Source organism: Marmota flaviventris, chromosome 17 (assembly GCF_047511675.1).
Source record: "Marmota flaviventris isolate mMarFla1 chromosome 17, mMarFla1.hap1, whole genome shotgun sequence".
In the NCBI taxonomy this organism is placed as follows: domain Eukaryota; kingdom Metazoa; phylum Chordata; class Mammalia; order Rodentia; family Sciuridae; genus Marmota; species Marmota flaviventris.
Genome location: NC_092514.1, coordinates 75,050,780 through 75,066,562, shown reverse-complemented (window position 1 = coordinate 75,066,562; position 15,783 = coordinate 75,050,780). Strand labels below are relative to the sequence as shown.

General features: G+C 53.1%; 1 protein-coding gene and 1 long non-coding RNA gene across 4 annotated transcripts in view; one reads left to right on the top strand and one right to left on the bottom strand.

Annotated features, from left to right (window-relative positions):
* The window catches only part of Usp36 (ubiquitin specific peptidase 36), a 33,874-nt gene that overhangs the window by 15,282 nt on the left and 2,809 nt on the right, over positions 1–15,783 (top strand). For 2 of the 3 annotated variants that reach the window (XR_003585397.2, XM_027955510.2), the window contains exons 7-18: positions 1,245–1,312; positions 1,759–1,829; positions 2,430–2,512; positions 3,429–3,540; positions 4,447–4,587; positions 5,400–5,500; positions 6,259–6,397; positions 9,216–9,881; positions 10,515–10,645; positions 12,388–12,966; positions 13,761–13,960; positions 15,043–15,144. Coding sequence is in view for 2 of the 3 variants with exons in the window: in XM_027955510.2 (XP_027811311.2) it covers positions 1,245–1,312; positions 1,759–1,829; positions 2,430–2,512; positions 3,429–3,540; positions 4,447–4,587; positions 5,400–5,500; positions 6,259–6,397; positions 9,216–9,881; positions 10,515–10,645; positions 12,388–12,966; positions 13,761–13,960; positions 15,043–15,144 (2,393 nt within the window). In the remaining variant the exon portion in view is untranslated. The remainder of the gene's footprint in view (positions 1–1,244; positions 1,313–1,758; positions 1,830–2,429; positions 2,513–3,428; positions 3,541–4,446; positions 4,588–5,399; positions 5,501–6,258; positions 6,398–9,215; positions 9,882–10,514; positions 10,646–12,387; positions 12,967–13,760; positions 13,961–15,042; positions 15,145–15,783) is intronic. The other variant, XM_027955511.2, reaches the window with a different exon arrangement.
* Positions 10,600–15,276, bottom strand: LOC114107994 (uncharacterized). The gene is made up of 3 exons (XR_003585398.3): positions 14,975–15,276; positions 14,012–14,075; positions 10,600–10,937 (listed from the first exon to the last, which is right to left on the bottom strand). It is a non-coding gene; the product is annotated as an uncharacterized lncRNA (long non-coding RNA).

The following is a 15,783-nucleotide window of genomic DNA, read 5'->3' as shown; positions in this document are numbered from 1 at the left end:
ATGTGGTTTGAACCATTGGCCAGCACTGGACGAAGGGAGGCAGATCAGGTGCCAGGTGGGATGTGGTGCTCACTTCCACTGGTCTAGAGAGGTAGGGGAGAGAAAGCCCAGTGTTCTGTTTAACATGCAGGTGGAAGGCCCTTTTGGGTTTGGTGGCATGGATGATTTGGGTGTGACTTGCACCGTGGTCAGAACGTATTCATGGGATGCCTCGGAACTTCCTGGCGCCTTCCCCATGACTGTCCAGCATAGAGCCATCCACAAGTTTGCATGTGCTCTGAGGTCATGTCCTTGCTGGTTTTTGGTTAAAACATACCTTCTTTTGATGAATTGTGGTGCTAGTAGATAGTAGCAGTTGACTTTACCTTTTCTTAACTTTTTCTAACAATGTAAAAATCTGGTCCCTCAAATATTTTGGAGCTCCCAGAGTCTGGGAAGCATTAGGTCAGTGAAGGCCTGGCATGGACCTCATGCTCTATAGGAGTTGGCAAAGCTGCAGCGAAAACTGTGCAGACACAGTGTGAAGGGAGCCCTGGAGGCAGCACCCTCTGCACCTGGCTCAGGGTGAGATGCCCATGAGCAGTCTGGAGGGAGCCGAGGGCCTGGAAGGGGGCACTAGTCTGGGGACCAGGTACCCCAGTCTTCTATAGAAGGTTCCAGAGCTGTGGGATTAGTACTGCAGAGCCCTTTGGTAGTGGAGGAGGACAGTTTCATAGCCAGATGCAGAAGGTGGGCAAGGAGCCAAGAGCAGAAATCCAACGTGGGGTGCTGTGCATAGTCTTGCCTTTGCTGGCAGGAGTGGGTGTTCAGTGCCCAGGCTCTGCTGAGGAAGCAGTGCTGGGGGATTAGAATGCAGGATGGCCTGTCTCTGCTGTCCTCAGCTAAGAAGGGTATGGAAGGGCTTTGCTCCTGCCCATTCCATCGCTCCTCTGCGCAGGGGAGGGTGTGGGAGGCTTGGCCTCCAGCCCCATCCCATGTTTGGATCCTCCCTATCTTATTGAGACTGAAAAGAAGAGGCGAGATGGTGAGGATGCAGGGCATTTCTGAGCTTGTGGTTTCCTGAGAAGCAGGCAGCAGGGTTGCCTATTGATTCAGGGAGCTCTGTGGGAAGCCTTGGCACTGCTAGGAGCTCAGGCACAGATTAGGGCATTGAGTGGGGAGAGCCTCTGGGGTCCCGTGGGGCTGAGTGTGAGTACAGCTCTGTGTGTCGTGAAGCGCTCAAGGGCATGTGGCCTCCTTTGCAGATTGGATCGTCAGACACAGGCTACTACCCTGGTGCATCAGATATTTGGAGGGTACCTCAGGTCACGAGGTAAGTGGGGATGTTTCTCCACCCAGCCTGATGCCTTATTGGGTTGGAGCGTGACTCAGGAACCTTGAGCCTCCGGGCATGCAGTCACGGGGCTCTCAAGCCCTGGTCACCTGCTAGGTCCACTGCTCACTTCTAAGCGAAAAAGTTTGGAGCATGCACACAGAGTGGTGGTGCTATTTTAGGTCCTCGGCTTGCGCTGTTGTCCTCCTCCTGAGAGGGCTCACCAGGCTGGCCTGTCGGCGTCAGGGCCGGCCCACAGGAGTGGGGCTGGCATTGCAGCGCCGCTGGTGAGAGGGAGCTCTCACAACTCTGACTCTCAAGGGGCTGGCATGGCGATCCTCTTCGCAAAAGCCAGTGGAGAGTTAGTTGTAGCCCTCAGCCTCCTCCTGGGTGTTGGAGCCTGGGTCCCCACGTGGGCTACCCACCGCTTTCTTGTTCTGTTGCAGTGAAGTGTGCCGTGTGCAAGAGCGTCTCGGACACCTATGACCCCTACTTGGACATCGCGCTGGAGATCCGGGTATGGGAGGATCTGTGCTCACGTGTGCATCAGAAGAGGGAGCGCAGTGGGGGGCAGGCGCCAGAGCAGACGAGCGAGAGAGCAAGGAAAGAACCCTGGCTGCCGCGGGTGCAGCGCATCTGCATGTCTGTCCATCTTTCTCCTGTGTGTATTCCTTTCATTTGAAAAAAAAGTGGTGAACTGAGCCTTGGGTGCCCAGCAGCAGCGTGCCAGCGTAGTCACCCCACACAACCTGCAGACTTCAGGGCATGCCTGGGGCCCTTCAGTTTGCTGGGCTTGCTATTGCGAGGCCTTGGGCTCTACCTTCACTGCAGTTGTCTGAACCGATCCCGCTGCAGTCTGGTTGAAAGGAACTGATTCACGTGGTACATCTGACGTAGATGTCACTGTCACCACCAGAGAAAGGGCACAGCCTGGCTCTCTACTCCTTTGTGGTGGACTTTCCCATCTCAGGAGTGGGCAGTTAGTGCACCAGTTCTATGTAAAATTAAGTTTTGTGATTTGCTGCCTCAGCCTTTTCTGGAAGAGACCAAATCCAGCATTTCTTGAGTCAGCCTTTTTCTTGCTGTTGATTCGAGTCCCTGTTTTTCTCCTTCTCAGCAAGCTGCAAATATTGTGCGTGCTCTGGAACTTTTTGTGAAGCCAGATGTCCTGAGTGGAGACAATGCCTATATGTGTGCTAAGTAAGTTTCCCTCTGCCCCTGGAAAAGCCTGGCTGTCCAGAAGGTGTAGACAAGTGTTGACCCGGCACATGTTGTCCTCTCGTGGAGTGACCCCTGCTGGTGTTTCTCCAGTAGCCTGCTGTCTCATGAACAATCCTGCAGTAACACAAACAAAGGCATGGCCCTGGTTCTCCAGTGGCTTGTGCCCTGTATCTGCACATGTATTGATTTGTGAAGTAGGGACCGCTGTTATCCCCACTGCCCAGGATGGGCAAACTGAGGCACAGGGAAGGGAAGGGACTGGCTCGAGGCCTCACTGATAGTGAGTGGCCGAGAACCACCTGCTAGCCTTAGAAGAGGCATGCTCCACACATAGGGCTCTGCTTGGTCTTCTGGTGTTGTGCAGTCTTGTTGGGTACATGTCTTTATGTGTAGGTTATTTTAAAGCTGTGATTGCTAAAGAATATTTCCTTAATTCTGCTTTTCAAATTTTTTGTTCTATGCCCAGTTTATTCCTCTCCAGCTCTGCTGCCCTTGGCTCTGGGAGCTGGTGACCTGTGTCCATTTCCTCTCCTTCTTTTACCTGTCTTCTGGCTTTGCTTGCAGCAATTTCCTGCTGCCTATTTTCTTTTGGCCACATTTGCTTTACTTTGTTCTTCCCTGTGTTGCGCCAAAGTCGTTCTTTCTTGTGCATCTGTTTGGCCTCCTTGTTGGTAAGGGATCTTTGCTTTGGCATCTTCATCTTTCCTCCAGCCTTGGCTGCCCTGCAGTAGCTTTCCTTTACTTAGGACAAGTTGGTTTTGGTGTTTGGAGTGTAGAAGGCACAAATCCCACTTAAGAAGACTCCCTTACAGACCGTCGTTCTTGTATTCACATAGTGCAAACAGGGTGTTCTTCAGAGTGTGAACTGACACCTTTTCACTCACCATCTCCATAGATGCAAGAAGAAGGTCCCCGCCAGCAAGCGCTTCACCATCCACAGGACTTCCAACGTGCTCACCCTTTCCCTCAAGCGCTTTGCCAACTCCAGTGGGGGGAAGATCACCAAGGTGCGTGCTCACTGCACTCCATGCTGCAGCTGGGCTGCTCTTTACCCCAGGGCCCGGGGACCTGTGTTTCATCAAATCCTGAGGTCACTGTTGTATGCAGCCCAGGTCAAGAGCTGCCATCTTACCAACCCCTCCCCATAGCTGCTGCTTGTCCTCAGGTGCTGTCAGTGGGGAAGGTCAGGCTTCCTGAAGACAAGTCTGGTGAACACAGGACTGTGGCTGTGGTCTGCCGTGTTCTGTCTCATGTCTAAAACAGGCGTGGTTGCATGCTGTGGCTTTTTGTGACATGTGGAGCAAAGACCTACTTTTTGCATAATGGCATTTACTGAAAGATGACTGTGTTCTTAGCTAGAGCCTGGCTCTGTGGTTTGGGGCAAGGCACTTGTCTTTGGAAAGATAATTTTTTAAAACATTTTTTCTAGAGTTCTCAAGTTGCTTGTAAAGCTCATCTAATTTAAAATATGTAAATATTCTTGGGGGGGATTTTTTTTTTTTAATGTTGGCATAAGTGTTGTTCTGACCCAATCTATTAGAAACATAACTTACCAGAGCAGGTGGCTGAATCCATTCAACATCTTTTTTTTGAAGACCTAGACCCCAGTACGCGTTCCTGTTCTTCCCTCGGCCATGCTCCTGTAGAGGAGAGGGGAAGGGAACCAGTTACTCTTCTCATTTTATAGGTGGGGGCCAGGTAGTGTGAGAGCTAGCTTAGATGTGTGACAAAGAAGAGAACAATTGTAATTCATTAAACGGCACAATCAGATCATTTCCCCTAGGTGGGTTGAACAGGGCTCACACCTTGGCTGCTTGACCTTTGTCATTGATCATGGACCAGTATGTGTGTGGGGTGGGGCCCCAGATTGTTAAAGACAGCCAAGTGGTCTTCTTCCTTGAATTTTCAAACAGGATGTAGGCTATCCGGAATTCCTCAACATCCGCCCATATATGTCCCAGAGTAATGGCGATCCTGTCATGTATGGACTCTACGCCGTCTTGGTCCACTCAGGTTACAGCTGCCATGCCGGGCACTACTACTGCTACGTGAAGGTGGGTGCTACTGCATTCTGCCCAGTTTCCCTGGTTGCTGGGCTGGCGCTGCCTTCTGGGCGCAATCTGGCCTTGCCTGTGTAAGTCACACTTGGCCTCTGCACATTTATTCTGGAAAGTGGTGAGGTTTTACAGTTGTGTTCAGGTCCTTGTGGCCTCTATGCGTGGAATGGAAAGATGTTTTTAAAAATGGTTCCAGCCAGGCACGGTGGCACACGCCTGTAATCCCAGCAGCTTGGAAGGCTGAGCGGGAGCATCACAAGGTCAAGGCAGCCTCAACAACTTAGCAAGACCCTATCTCAAAATTAAAAATAAATAAATAAAAAGGGCTGGGGATATGGCTCGTGGTTAAGTGCCCCTGTGTTCAATCCCTGGTACCAAAAATACAAAAAGAAACCAAAACAGTTCCAGTAGAAGCTGTAGTGTTCCGGGGCCAGTGAGACCTCCTGGTGCTGGAGAACTGGCTGCCTTGTCTCCTTAGACCTGGAGAAGTTTAGGGAGATGCTGTGGTGCTTAGATCTGCTAAGTCCCCTTTAGGAGGGACACTAGGAAGTAACTGGAACTCAGCACAATTTGGGGTCCCATTTGGAGGGTACAGACATTACATTGTGTGTGTGTGTGGGGGGGTGTTGAGAATCGAACCTGGGACCTCACGTGTGCCAGGCAGGTCTGAGCCATGTCCCCCAGCCTCCAGGTGGTACACATGTAGCGAGGAATGGCTACTAGTTAGTCAGCAGCGGGGTACCCGTAAGATGCTTCATGTTGTTTTGTTGAAGTGATGGTTTTGTTTCCTACAACCCCGTGCTGCACAGGCAAGCAATGGACAGTGGTACCAGATGAACGACTCCTTGGTCCATTCCAGCAACGTCAAGGTGGTTCTCAACCAGCAGGCCTACCTGCTCTTCTACCTGCGGTGAGGAGCCCTATTCTCCTCACTTTTCCTGTGTGGAAGAAATTGGGGGTTTAGTAGGAGGGAACTTGGTTGGACAGATACTGTCCCTGAGTCAGGTGCCATGCTTCTGGTCCCCTAGGAGGGACCTCAGTGAGGTCCTCTGGTTGTGGAGTAAAGCCAGAGCCTGGGGAGGCAGGACGGGATTCTTTCTGCCCTCTGTTGATGCTGCCTTGAAGCTCCCTGTACAGTTATCTGTTGTCTTGTAATGATGCCCCAAATGATTTGTTGCCCTGTGGCAGCTGGGCAGCGCACCTCCCTGTGAGGACGCAATCCTGTGGGCATGGAAGGCCACTGGTGGTGGGACCTGTTCCTGGCCTGCTCCCTGACCTAGAGATTGAAGGGTGTGGTGACTGAGGTGTTTTTGCTGCTCTGTCCACCCTGCTGAGGTTTGGATGCACATATGAGGGGTCTTTTGCCTTATGGTGCTTGAGCCTCTAATTTGGAAGACTTTTGCCCAGACTTGGCCCTGGCCCTCGCACATAGCCGCGTCTGAGGCTGTGTCTGGCCTCTTGTTGGTTAAGGGCAGAGTGAGTTCAAGAGACCTGTTAGGTTCCCTCGGGGGTTTGGGGGATTTATTTATTTATTTATTTATTACCTTTGCTCACCCTTCCTGAAAAAGAAACATAACCTCAACTTCAAGTTACCCCAGTTCTCCCTTGCTATCCATTTTGTAGTAACTTTGGACTTCAGTACAAGTTTCTTGTTTCCCTCCTCTGCAGAATTCCATGCTCTAAGAAAAGTCCCGAGAGCCCCATCTCTCAGGCAGGCTCTACCCTTCCCAGCCGCCCGAGTGTGGTTCTAGATCATACCAAGAAGAACATGGGCAACGGCGTAGCTACCTCCCCATCAATGGCAAAGGTACTGAGATGATGGGGTGGGTTGGGAGCAGTGGTGCACTCCTGCAATCCCAGTGGCTAGGGAGGTGGAGGCAAGAGGATCTAAGTTCAAAGCCAGCCTCAGCAACTTAGTGAGGCCCTATCTCAGAAAGGGCTGAGGATGGGGCTGAGGTTGTGGCTCAGTGGTAGAGAGCTCACTGAACGCGGGTGAGGCTCTGGGTTCGATTCTCAGCACCACATAAAAATAAATAAATAAAAATAAAGGCATTGTGTTCATCTGCAACTAAAAAAATGTTTTTAAAAAAAAGGAGGGGCTGAGGATATGGCTCAAGTGGTTAAGTACTTCTAGGTTCAATCCTTGGAACAACAACAAAAAAAGATGATGGGGTGATGGGTGGCTCTTGGAGCTCCTGTCTCATGCATCACAGATGTCCAGTCTTCTCATGGGGGAACCTTAGCTGAGTGGAAGAGTCTCAGGTAGTGGTTTTGTATCTGTCAGCTTTGTTTTCTCAACCGGCCATCAGCTGACGGACGTTGGGTAGAGGGAAGAGAGGACCATGAGAGGCTGAGCCAGCAGCTCTTCACTGATGCCCAGGGGCATCAGTCCTGCTCTCTGGGCCTGCTGTTGTCCAGACATGCTCACTGAGAGCCCAAGCTGAAGTCCAGCACTGAGTGCACAGTGTGTGCCAGGCGACTGTCCTGATTCTGGTAACCATCCTGGGGCTCTGTAGGGATCATCCTCCTTCACCAGCAGCTGGACACGTGGAGGGTGAGAGGACGTTGTGTCTACAGTTTGTCCAGGTGGTTTAGCAATAGGGAAGCACTTGGGTCTGCACAGCCTAAGGAAAGCACAGTGAAGCCCTGTGGCAAGATGCCGGCCGTCAGGGAGCCCCTGGAAGCCATCTTTGTAGGTACCTGAAGTTTTCTGTTGAAGCAGTTGAGAACTCAGTTTTCCTGGCAAGGTGATTAGCCGTTTCCGTTTAGAGTCAGTGGCCCTGGCGACTGTCACCAAGTGACTTCTTCCTTCTGGCCAGAGCTAAGCCCACACCAGGCAGGCAGCAGTGGTTTCCCAGTCTGCAGTGGGGTAGTTACATGTGGACAGCTGTCTTTCCCTCAGCATCCAAGAAAAGAGAAGTGGAAATGAGGCTCATGGGAATTGATGTAGGAATTGAAGTGCATGATCTAACTGCAGAATCGGCAACAGCTCTCAGGGTCAGGAGGGCCGCAGGCAGAGGAGTTGTACCTGAGGGTGGCTATAGGCACCCGGGATCCTGTGCGGGCACATCTGCAAAGCTGTTGCACTTAACCATTGGTGTTTTCATTACACGGAGTTTTCCACATATGCTGCAGTTGCTTGCATAAAAGTTGTTTTGCTTTAAATAGGATTGTGCGAGTTTTAGTATTCTAGAAAATTTCAATAGCAGTGCAATGGAAAGACTTATTCCTGTTAGAAAACAGCGAAGCATAGACTATTATAAAATATGGGCAGCTGGGCGTGGTAGCCCATGCCTGTAATTCCAGGTACTTGGGGGGCTGAGGCAGGAGGATTGTAAGCTCAAGGTCAGCCTTGACAACTTAACAAGATCCTGTATCAAAAAATACAAGGGTAACAAGGGCTGGGGAGTACCCTACCCCTGGGTTGAATCCCCAGCACTAAAAACAAAAAAATAAAACCTAGGCCAAAAATCTCAAAAGAAAATAAAAGTGCATTCTAATTAAACCTCTAGAAAAAGGAAGACATTCTAAGCTTAAAATCGAGAGAGAATTTAGAAAAAGTATAAATTTGCTGAACTAAAACTGAATGTATAAAATCTTTTTTTGTTAAATTTTTTTTTTAATTGTTGATGGTCATTTCTTTAATTTATTATATGTGGTGCTGAGAATCCAAACCCAGTGCCTCATGCATGCTAGGTAAGGGCTCTACCCCTGAGCTATGTATGACCCCAGCCCAATACATAAAACCTTAAAAATAAACAAAGAAAACATTGTAGAACAAGGAGCTGGGGGCACAGTCAGCCGTAGTGTGTGCTATGCATATGTTGTAATGATCTGGGTTCGATTCCCAACACAAAATTTTTCTTTTCAATGGACACAATGAAAAATTAACATTTTTTAAGTTGTTGATGGACCTTTATTCATTTATTTATATGTGGTGCTGAGAGTTGAACCCAGTGCCTCACACATGCTAGGCAAGCACTCTACCACTGAGCTACAGCCCCAGCCCCAGAAGTTTAACATTTATACCATGAAAAGCTCCTTCAGATGGTGGCACCTCCCTGCAGTGCACCTGCCGTGGGTATGAAGGTAAAGTGGCGCAAGCCCACCGCAGCGCAGAGTGGACAGAGGCCTTCTGGAGCTTTGGGGTCAAGCAGGGAAGGGTCCAGATGAAGCATTAAACACAGAGTTAAGAGTATTTTCATCCACTTGCAGTGAATGTAGGAAGGACTCCTCTACTAGTGTGCTGTCCCCACAGCAGGAGACAGCACAGGCTGTACGCTGACCACAGCAGCAGCCGTCACTGAGCAGAACCTGGGGAGAGGCTTCAGGTGTGGCCTTGAGACAAAGGGGGACACACCTGTGCACCAGACCACTCAGAAGTGGCTGTTAGTGCTGGCTCTTTGGGACCTTTTTTCTTTGTACTTTTTCTCACTTGGTGACAACATTCTGCTTTGCTGTGAAGATGGTCATGTGTACTAAATCCGGTCAGGACAGTAGCACTTTACCACACGCCCGTTCCAGCCTTCACCTCATGCCTGCTGCTGACTGCTGCTCTGTCCTCGAGGCGGGGCCTGGCCAGCGCCCGCAGGGGCCCTGACTGCTCTCCCCTTGCTCTCCCTCAGCGACCAGACCCTGTGCTGGTGAGGAAGCTGCAGGTCCCCGAGGAGATCGGCGTGCCTGTTTCCAGGAATGGCTCTGTGCCGGCCCTGAAGTCACAGAATGGATGTGTTCCTGCAAAGCTGCCCTTGGGGTCACCTTCCCCCAGACTCTCCCAAACACCCCCCCACACCCCCACCCTTCTGGAGGAGCCTGGGAAGAAGGTGAAGAAGCCAACTCCCCCACAGCACTTCTCCCCGTCCCTGCGAACTCCTCAGGGCTCCCCTGGTACCAGTGAATCGGGGAGCCGTCGGCAGGGCTCCTGGGCCAGCCGAGACACTGTCCCCTCTACCTCACCGAAGCTCCTGGCCAGCGCCACTGCCAATGGGCTTGGGCTGAAGGAGGAGGACGGGAGCACGGACCTTGAGAAGGGGGCTTCTAGCAGCTCTAGCCCGGAGCACTCTGCCAGCAGTGAGCCTGCCAAGGCTCCACAGGACCGCGGGGGCACGGCTGTCCGCATCTGTGCTTCTCAGGAAACAGACTGTCCCTCCGGTCCCTCCAGAGCACCACCAAGTGAAGCCGATTCTGCAGTGGTGAAGCTGAAGTCCCCCGCCCTGGGCAGCGCCACCACTGAGCCTGCGAACCTCATGTCTCCACCGCCAGCCAAGAGGCTGGCCCTGTCTGCCAGGAAGGTGGGCACGGGGGTCTCAGGCCAGCTGGCCATAGCGGGGCAGTGGGAGATGTCGAAGGCGGAGGCCTTCCTCATTCTAGAGGTACCAAGTGCCTTTTGGGCGTCCCTGGTGATTTGCAGGTTGCAGAAGGGCCGTCTGGGGGGCGGGGGTGAGGGAGTCCATCCTTCAGTCCTCCTGGGGCTGGGCCCAGGGTGGGCCTCCATTGCTGCTGCAGGTGGAGTAGCTCAAGTGGGCCCCAGGGCGAGAGCCAGGCTCACCCGGCCACGTGTGGTGGCAGGGGCACTGGGGCAGCGTGAGCCTGGGGGCCTTGTGCAGGTGGGGTGGGGTGCCTCTAGGGCTGGGGCGCGACACCGTGCTGTGTCGTGCTGAGGTTTTGTTAAAGTTCCTTCCTTCTTCCTTTTTGTTTCTAACCAACAACACTCTTCTGGTTCTTCTCCTACCATCCCTCCTCTCCCTTCCCCTGTTTTCTCTTCCTGTCCCCTTATCCTTTCTGGGCCCTGTTTTTCTGTTTTTGTTTCTTGGTTTTTTTTGTTTGTTTGTTGTTTTTTTTGTTTTGTTTTGGTTTTTTTTCCCTCTTCACTCACGGAAACCTTTTTTAGACCACCAAGTTTTTATTTATGTCAATAACTGCAGGCCAGCACCCTGCGGAGGGCGACCGGCAATGACCTCCGTTCACCTCCCCCCTCACCATTCTCCGACCTCACCTCCCCCATGGAAGCTGCTCACCCCGCCGTTGCCTCCACCTGGGCTGTCAGTAGAACCAGGTGAGCTAGGGCGGGGGCCCCAATCCAGGCATTTGTCGGGTTCCATTGGTTCACTCCTATGGTGAGGGTGCATGGCAGGTGAGGAGCCATGAGGGTCCAGGATGGGGTCCCCTCCTGCCTGCTCCCTTTCCATTCAGCAGCAGACCCCGCTTGGTCGATGGCAGAGGGTCTCTGTGTCCTGGCTTGCTGTTTTTGTCACAGTCTTCGTCTGTCTGCCACACGTGTGTGGTGCTGGGTGTGCCGAGGGCTTCCCTGTCCTGAAGCCCCTGGCCAGCCCCAGGACAGAGCTTCACTGGGAAGAGAAAGGCTGTGCGTGAACTCAGGCCTGGAGTCCTTCAGGGCCATCCGTTTTGCCAGCCAGGGTCGCATCTTGTTTTCCCAGCAGTGTGCCCTGCCTCCTCAACCCACAGAGGGTCCCCAGGGGCTCCTGCCATTGGCTGGATGTGGCTTCTGGAGTAGGGAGGCTTGAGTCTGCCTTGGGGCTTTTCAGACCTTCTGTGGATAGGCTTCCCAGTCCTCCCGCCCCTCCCAGTGGGCTCCCTGACAGGAGCTCGCCAGGGCAGAGTAGTGTCTCCCTGACAGTGGAGGCTGATGGACTGGAACCCTGGGCAGCCGGGAAGGCGTGAGAGAGGGCACGGGTGAGGGACATGGCCTCTTGGACTCTCCCTGCGTGACTCCACCTGCCTTACCCTGGAGGCAGCCTGGGACCGTCCCCACTCGGGTGTGCACCCCTGACCCTGGCCTGGTAGTTTTGCACTTGGTAGTCTGCAAATATCCAGACATCTGTTGGGTATTTTCTCTTGGTTTCTTTGTCACATAACCTTTATGAAAACACTCCAGGGGAGCCCGGAATGGTGGTGCACGCCTGTAATCCCAGCTGCTTGAGAGGATGCTGAGTTCAAAGCCAGCCACAGCAAAAGTGAGGTGCTAAGCAACTCAGTGAGACCCTGTCTCTAAATAAAATACAAAATAGGACTGGGGGTGTGGCTCAGTGGTGGAGTGCCCCTGAGTTCAATCCCTGATTACTCACTCCATCTCACCAAAAAAAAAAAAAAAAAACTCCAGAGAACACCTGGGGTGGCCCAGCCTTGGGGTCCAGGGGTATAGCTGCTATGGTGCTGTGGTCTGCCCTGGTTGAGGTGACGGTGACAATGATGATAGTCCTACTGATGCCGTTACCCTTTGAGGTTGGCAGCCTTGCTGCTCTGGCCAGATGAGCGCTATGGCTCTGGAGCTTGGCCCTGCAGGGCTGGCGAGAGGCAGGTTTCGGGCCCCGGCACAGCCCAGTCCTGCCCCGTGCACACCTCGCAGGACAGCTCGGCTTTACAGGTCGTGGTCCTGAGTTACTGGCCCAGAGTCAGAGGAAAATAACTGTGGTGCTGCGGGCCGTGCCTGCCCTCCTGAGAAGGCTGCTGTCTTCAGGGTTTGCCTTGCTCTGGGACTGAAACGTGCATACCGAGGGGACTTTCCTGAACTGTTGCTCAAAAAGCAGAAACAATAGAGTTTTAAAAAAAACAAACCTGTGACCTCTTACTCTCAAGGAAGTATGACGTACAGTTCTCATTAACTCCGATCTAAAGAGATTTTGATTTTATTGTCAGCCTGTCTTCACATACGTGTGACTCATGTGTCTGAGAATTACAGGAAAGGACTGTTTTGGAAAGGGGATGAAGGTGGGCAGGGGGAAGAGCTCTGCGTGGGTTTTTCAGAATGACCTTTTTTATCATCCCCTGTCCCCACAGGGCTGTGTCACCTATCCCCCGATCATCCAGCCATCCAAAGCCGCCTGTTAGCCCTCCCTCTACATCACTGACCAGTAGTAGCCCCCAGCCCCCAGGGACTTCAGAGCCACAGAGCCGTTCCTCTTCCTGGACTGCCCTGCCTCAGGTCAATGGGGACTTCACGTCCCTTTCACACCAGCCGTCACTGGAGGCCAGCAAGGCCCCTCAGAGCCCCTCTAGGAAGAAGAAGAAGCTGCTCACAGGAGAGCCCCAGAAACTAGGCTCAGTGGCACCTCAGCCCCAGTGCCTCAGGGGAGAAGCTGTGGCGCCCCGCAGGAAGAGGAAAAGGAAGAAGAGGAAGTGTCCAGAGGACACGGCCGCCGTAGCCCCTCAGGAGGGTCAGACTCGGGGGCAGCCCTGGAGCCCCAAGAGCAGGAAGAAGCACCAGGCAGAGCTTGCAGCTGATCCACAGGAGGAAGAGGGCACACGGCCACAGGCAGACGTCCTAGAAGCCCACCACCTGAGTAGCAGGAAGCGGAGGAGGAGAGGAGTGGAGGGATTCGGGAGAGTCGGGCTACCCCAGGACCCACCTTGGCCCAGGTGAGCACAGGTCAGAGCCACGCCCCGGTCTCTCCATCGAGAAATCAGAAGCACGCCGGGTGTTGTGGCACATGCCATTATCCAGCAACTCAAAAGGCTGAGACAGGAGGATCCTAAGTTCAAGGCCAACCTGGGCAACTTAGCAAGGCCCTGTCTCAAAAAATAAAAAGGGCTGGGATGTGGCTTAATGGTTAAGCACCCTGGGTTCAATCCCTACTGCCAAAAAAAGGGGAAAAAAAATCAGGCCTGGGGCTATAGCTCAGCGGCAGAGCGCTTGCCTAGCATGTGTAAGGCACTGGGCTTGATCCTCAGCACCACATAAAAATAAAATAAAGGCATTCTCTCCGCATACAGCTCCAAAAAATTTTTCAGAAAAAAAATGAGAAGTGAAATAATCCATTCCCAGGTGGGTGCAATCTACAAAGATATGCTGTTCTGGAATCCTAAAAATGTAGTCTGTGAGGCTGTTGGTGGACCTCGGTCCCTTGAGTGACTGACAGCAGAGAGGACAGGTGCTTCTAAGCCATGGCCATCACTGCATGAGCAGGGTGTCCCAAGATGCAGGGTGGTTGTGTGTTCTGGGGGCCACAGCAGCCTGCATGTGTAGTGAATAGGGCTTGTCCCAGCTGCACTAGCGTCACGCTGGTGTGGCTGTGGGCGCCCAGCCCCCACGTACCCAGCCACTTCTCTAAGCCAGTGCAGAGTGAGCGCTGTGCCACCTAGGCGTCCTGTTGTGGTGGGGTGCCCGTCTTTGTGCATTGTCTCGACTTCTGACTGCTGCCTCCGACTCCCAGCAGCTGCCCCTCCCCTGACCCTAGAGAGCCTGCAGCCAGGATGGAGTCTCCAAGGAAAAAGAGGAGGAGGAAAAGAAAGCGGGAGGCGCCGCGGGAGGAAGAAGAGAACGATCATCCGGAGGGCCCCAAGAGGCTGAGGCCTAGTGTCTCTGCAGTCCCCGTGTGGAGTATGAATGGCCAGGTTCCTGGGGACCGTCTGGGTGAGCACTCTGGGCACATTAGTCAGGTTTCTGTCACTGCGACCAAAATACCTGATGAAGGCTGCTCACAGTTTCAGAGGTCTCTGTCCATGGTGGGCAGCTCCATGTCCTAGGCCTGGGGTGGAAGGGTGTGGTTTAGGAAGGCAGCTCCGTTTGTGAAGCCAGAAAGCAGAGAGAGGGGAAGGGGCCAGGGAAAGGATAAGTACCAGCGTGTGCCCCCCAGTGACCTACTTCCTGCCGCCGAACCCCACCTGCCAGCCCCTTACCCCGTCTCCCAAGGGTCCACTTTGATGTCAATGGATTGAATACTGACGAGGTCAGACACCCCATGACTTCCCAACAGCCCAAGCCCAGCCTCTGGACGGTGCCATTTTGGGGACTAAGCCTTCAGTGCATGAGCCTCTGGGAGATGCTCCACATCTAGGCACTACACAGGCAGCTTCGAGGAGCCCTGGTGGCAACAGTGATGGGGGTACTTCCCTGTCCTGTGTGAGGCCTTTGCTGAGCACTGGCCCATGCGTTAAGTCTTTAACTTTACATCACTAGCACAAATGCCTGAGATAATTAGGAGAAAAGGGGTGTGTTTTAGCTCACAGCTCTGGGGGCCCAGCCCCAGGTCTGCAGCATGTAGTGCTGGGAGTATGTGGCGGAGCAGGGCTCTCACCTCGGGATGTGGAAGACAAGTGGAAGGAGTTGGGGTCCCACTGTGCCCCGAGAACCTCCCCCTAGGCCCTGCTTATTACAGCTTCTGTCACCCCAGTAGCACCTTCCTGAGGACAAGCCTCCAGATGTGAGCCTCTGGGGAACCCTAAGATCTAAACTGTAGCAGGCTGTTTCTGGCCACAAGGCAGGGTCCACTCATGGTGTCCCCTCCTGCTGGCTACAGGGCTGTGCTTTCTGGCTTCTCTTATTTTCTGCCCTTATCATTTTCATGAACTAACGTGGACAGCAGCCTTCTCTGTTGAGTAGAGTACTTACCAGCACTCGGGCACTGCAGTGTGGGTGAGCACTTACCCCTCACGAATTCTGCAGGTGGCTGTCAGTGATGGGTGTGTGACAGTCCCCTCATCTCCTATCTGTAGGGCCAGGACAGGCTCCTCTTGTACCTTGGAACAGAGAGCGAGAACCCGATGTGGTCCAGGAGTTGCTCAGATACTCCTCTGACAAGGCCTACGGGAGCAAAGGTATGTCCAGACAGGACGTGGAACTGTCCTCTGCAGGTGGGCAAGCGTGGGTCCTATTCCTAGAGGAATCTAGAGCAGCTCCAGAGGTCTGTGGGCATGACAGCCGCACACACAGCTCTAGGTAAGGTGGCAGTGTCAAGGTCCCAGCTAGGGAGGGACAGGGCAAAAAGCTCCTGACCCTGAATGCAGGCTGGGTTCGGAACCTCATTTGTAAGGCAGATTTTGAGAGCAAGCATGAGACATTGTTTCTCAAACATGGGTGTGGATTTACAAAAACAGGTGGGCACAGTGGTGCACACCTGTCATCCCAGCTGCTCAGGAGGGGGAAGCAGGAAGACCACAAGGTGGGGCCAGCATGGGCAACGTAGCCAAACCCTGTCTCAAAATGAAAATTTTACAAAGGACTGGGGGTGGAGCTCAACAGTGAAGTGCCCCTAGGCTCAGTCCCTAAAGAAAAATGGGGAAAAAAGAGAGCACTATGATTGGTGATGCAGAATTCAGGGCTCACTGACTCACTGATGCTGTTCCCATGTTGACCGTCCTGGTCACTGTGCCCCTCCTTTTTCCCTCATGTCTGTCTCTGCCAAAAGGTGGCACTCACACGTTTTGAACATGTGGGGGTAGACAGGCTTCCCTGGC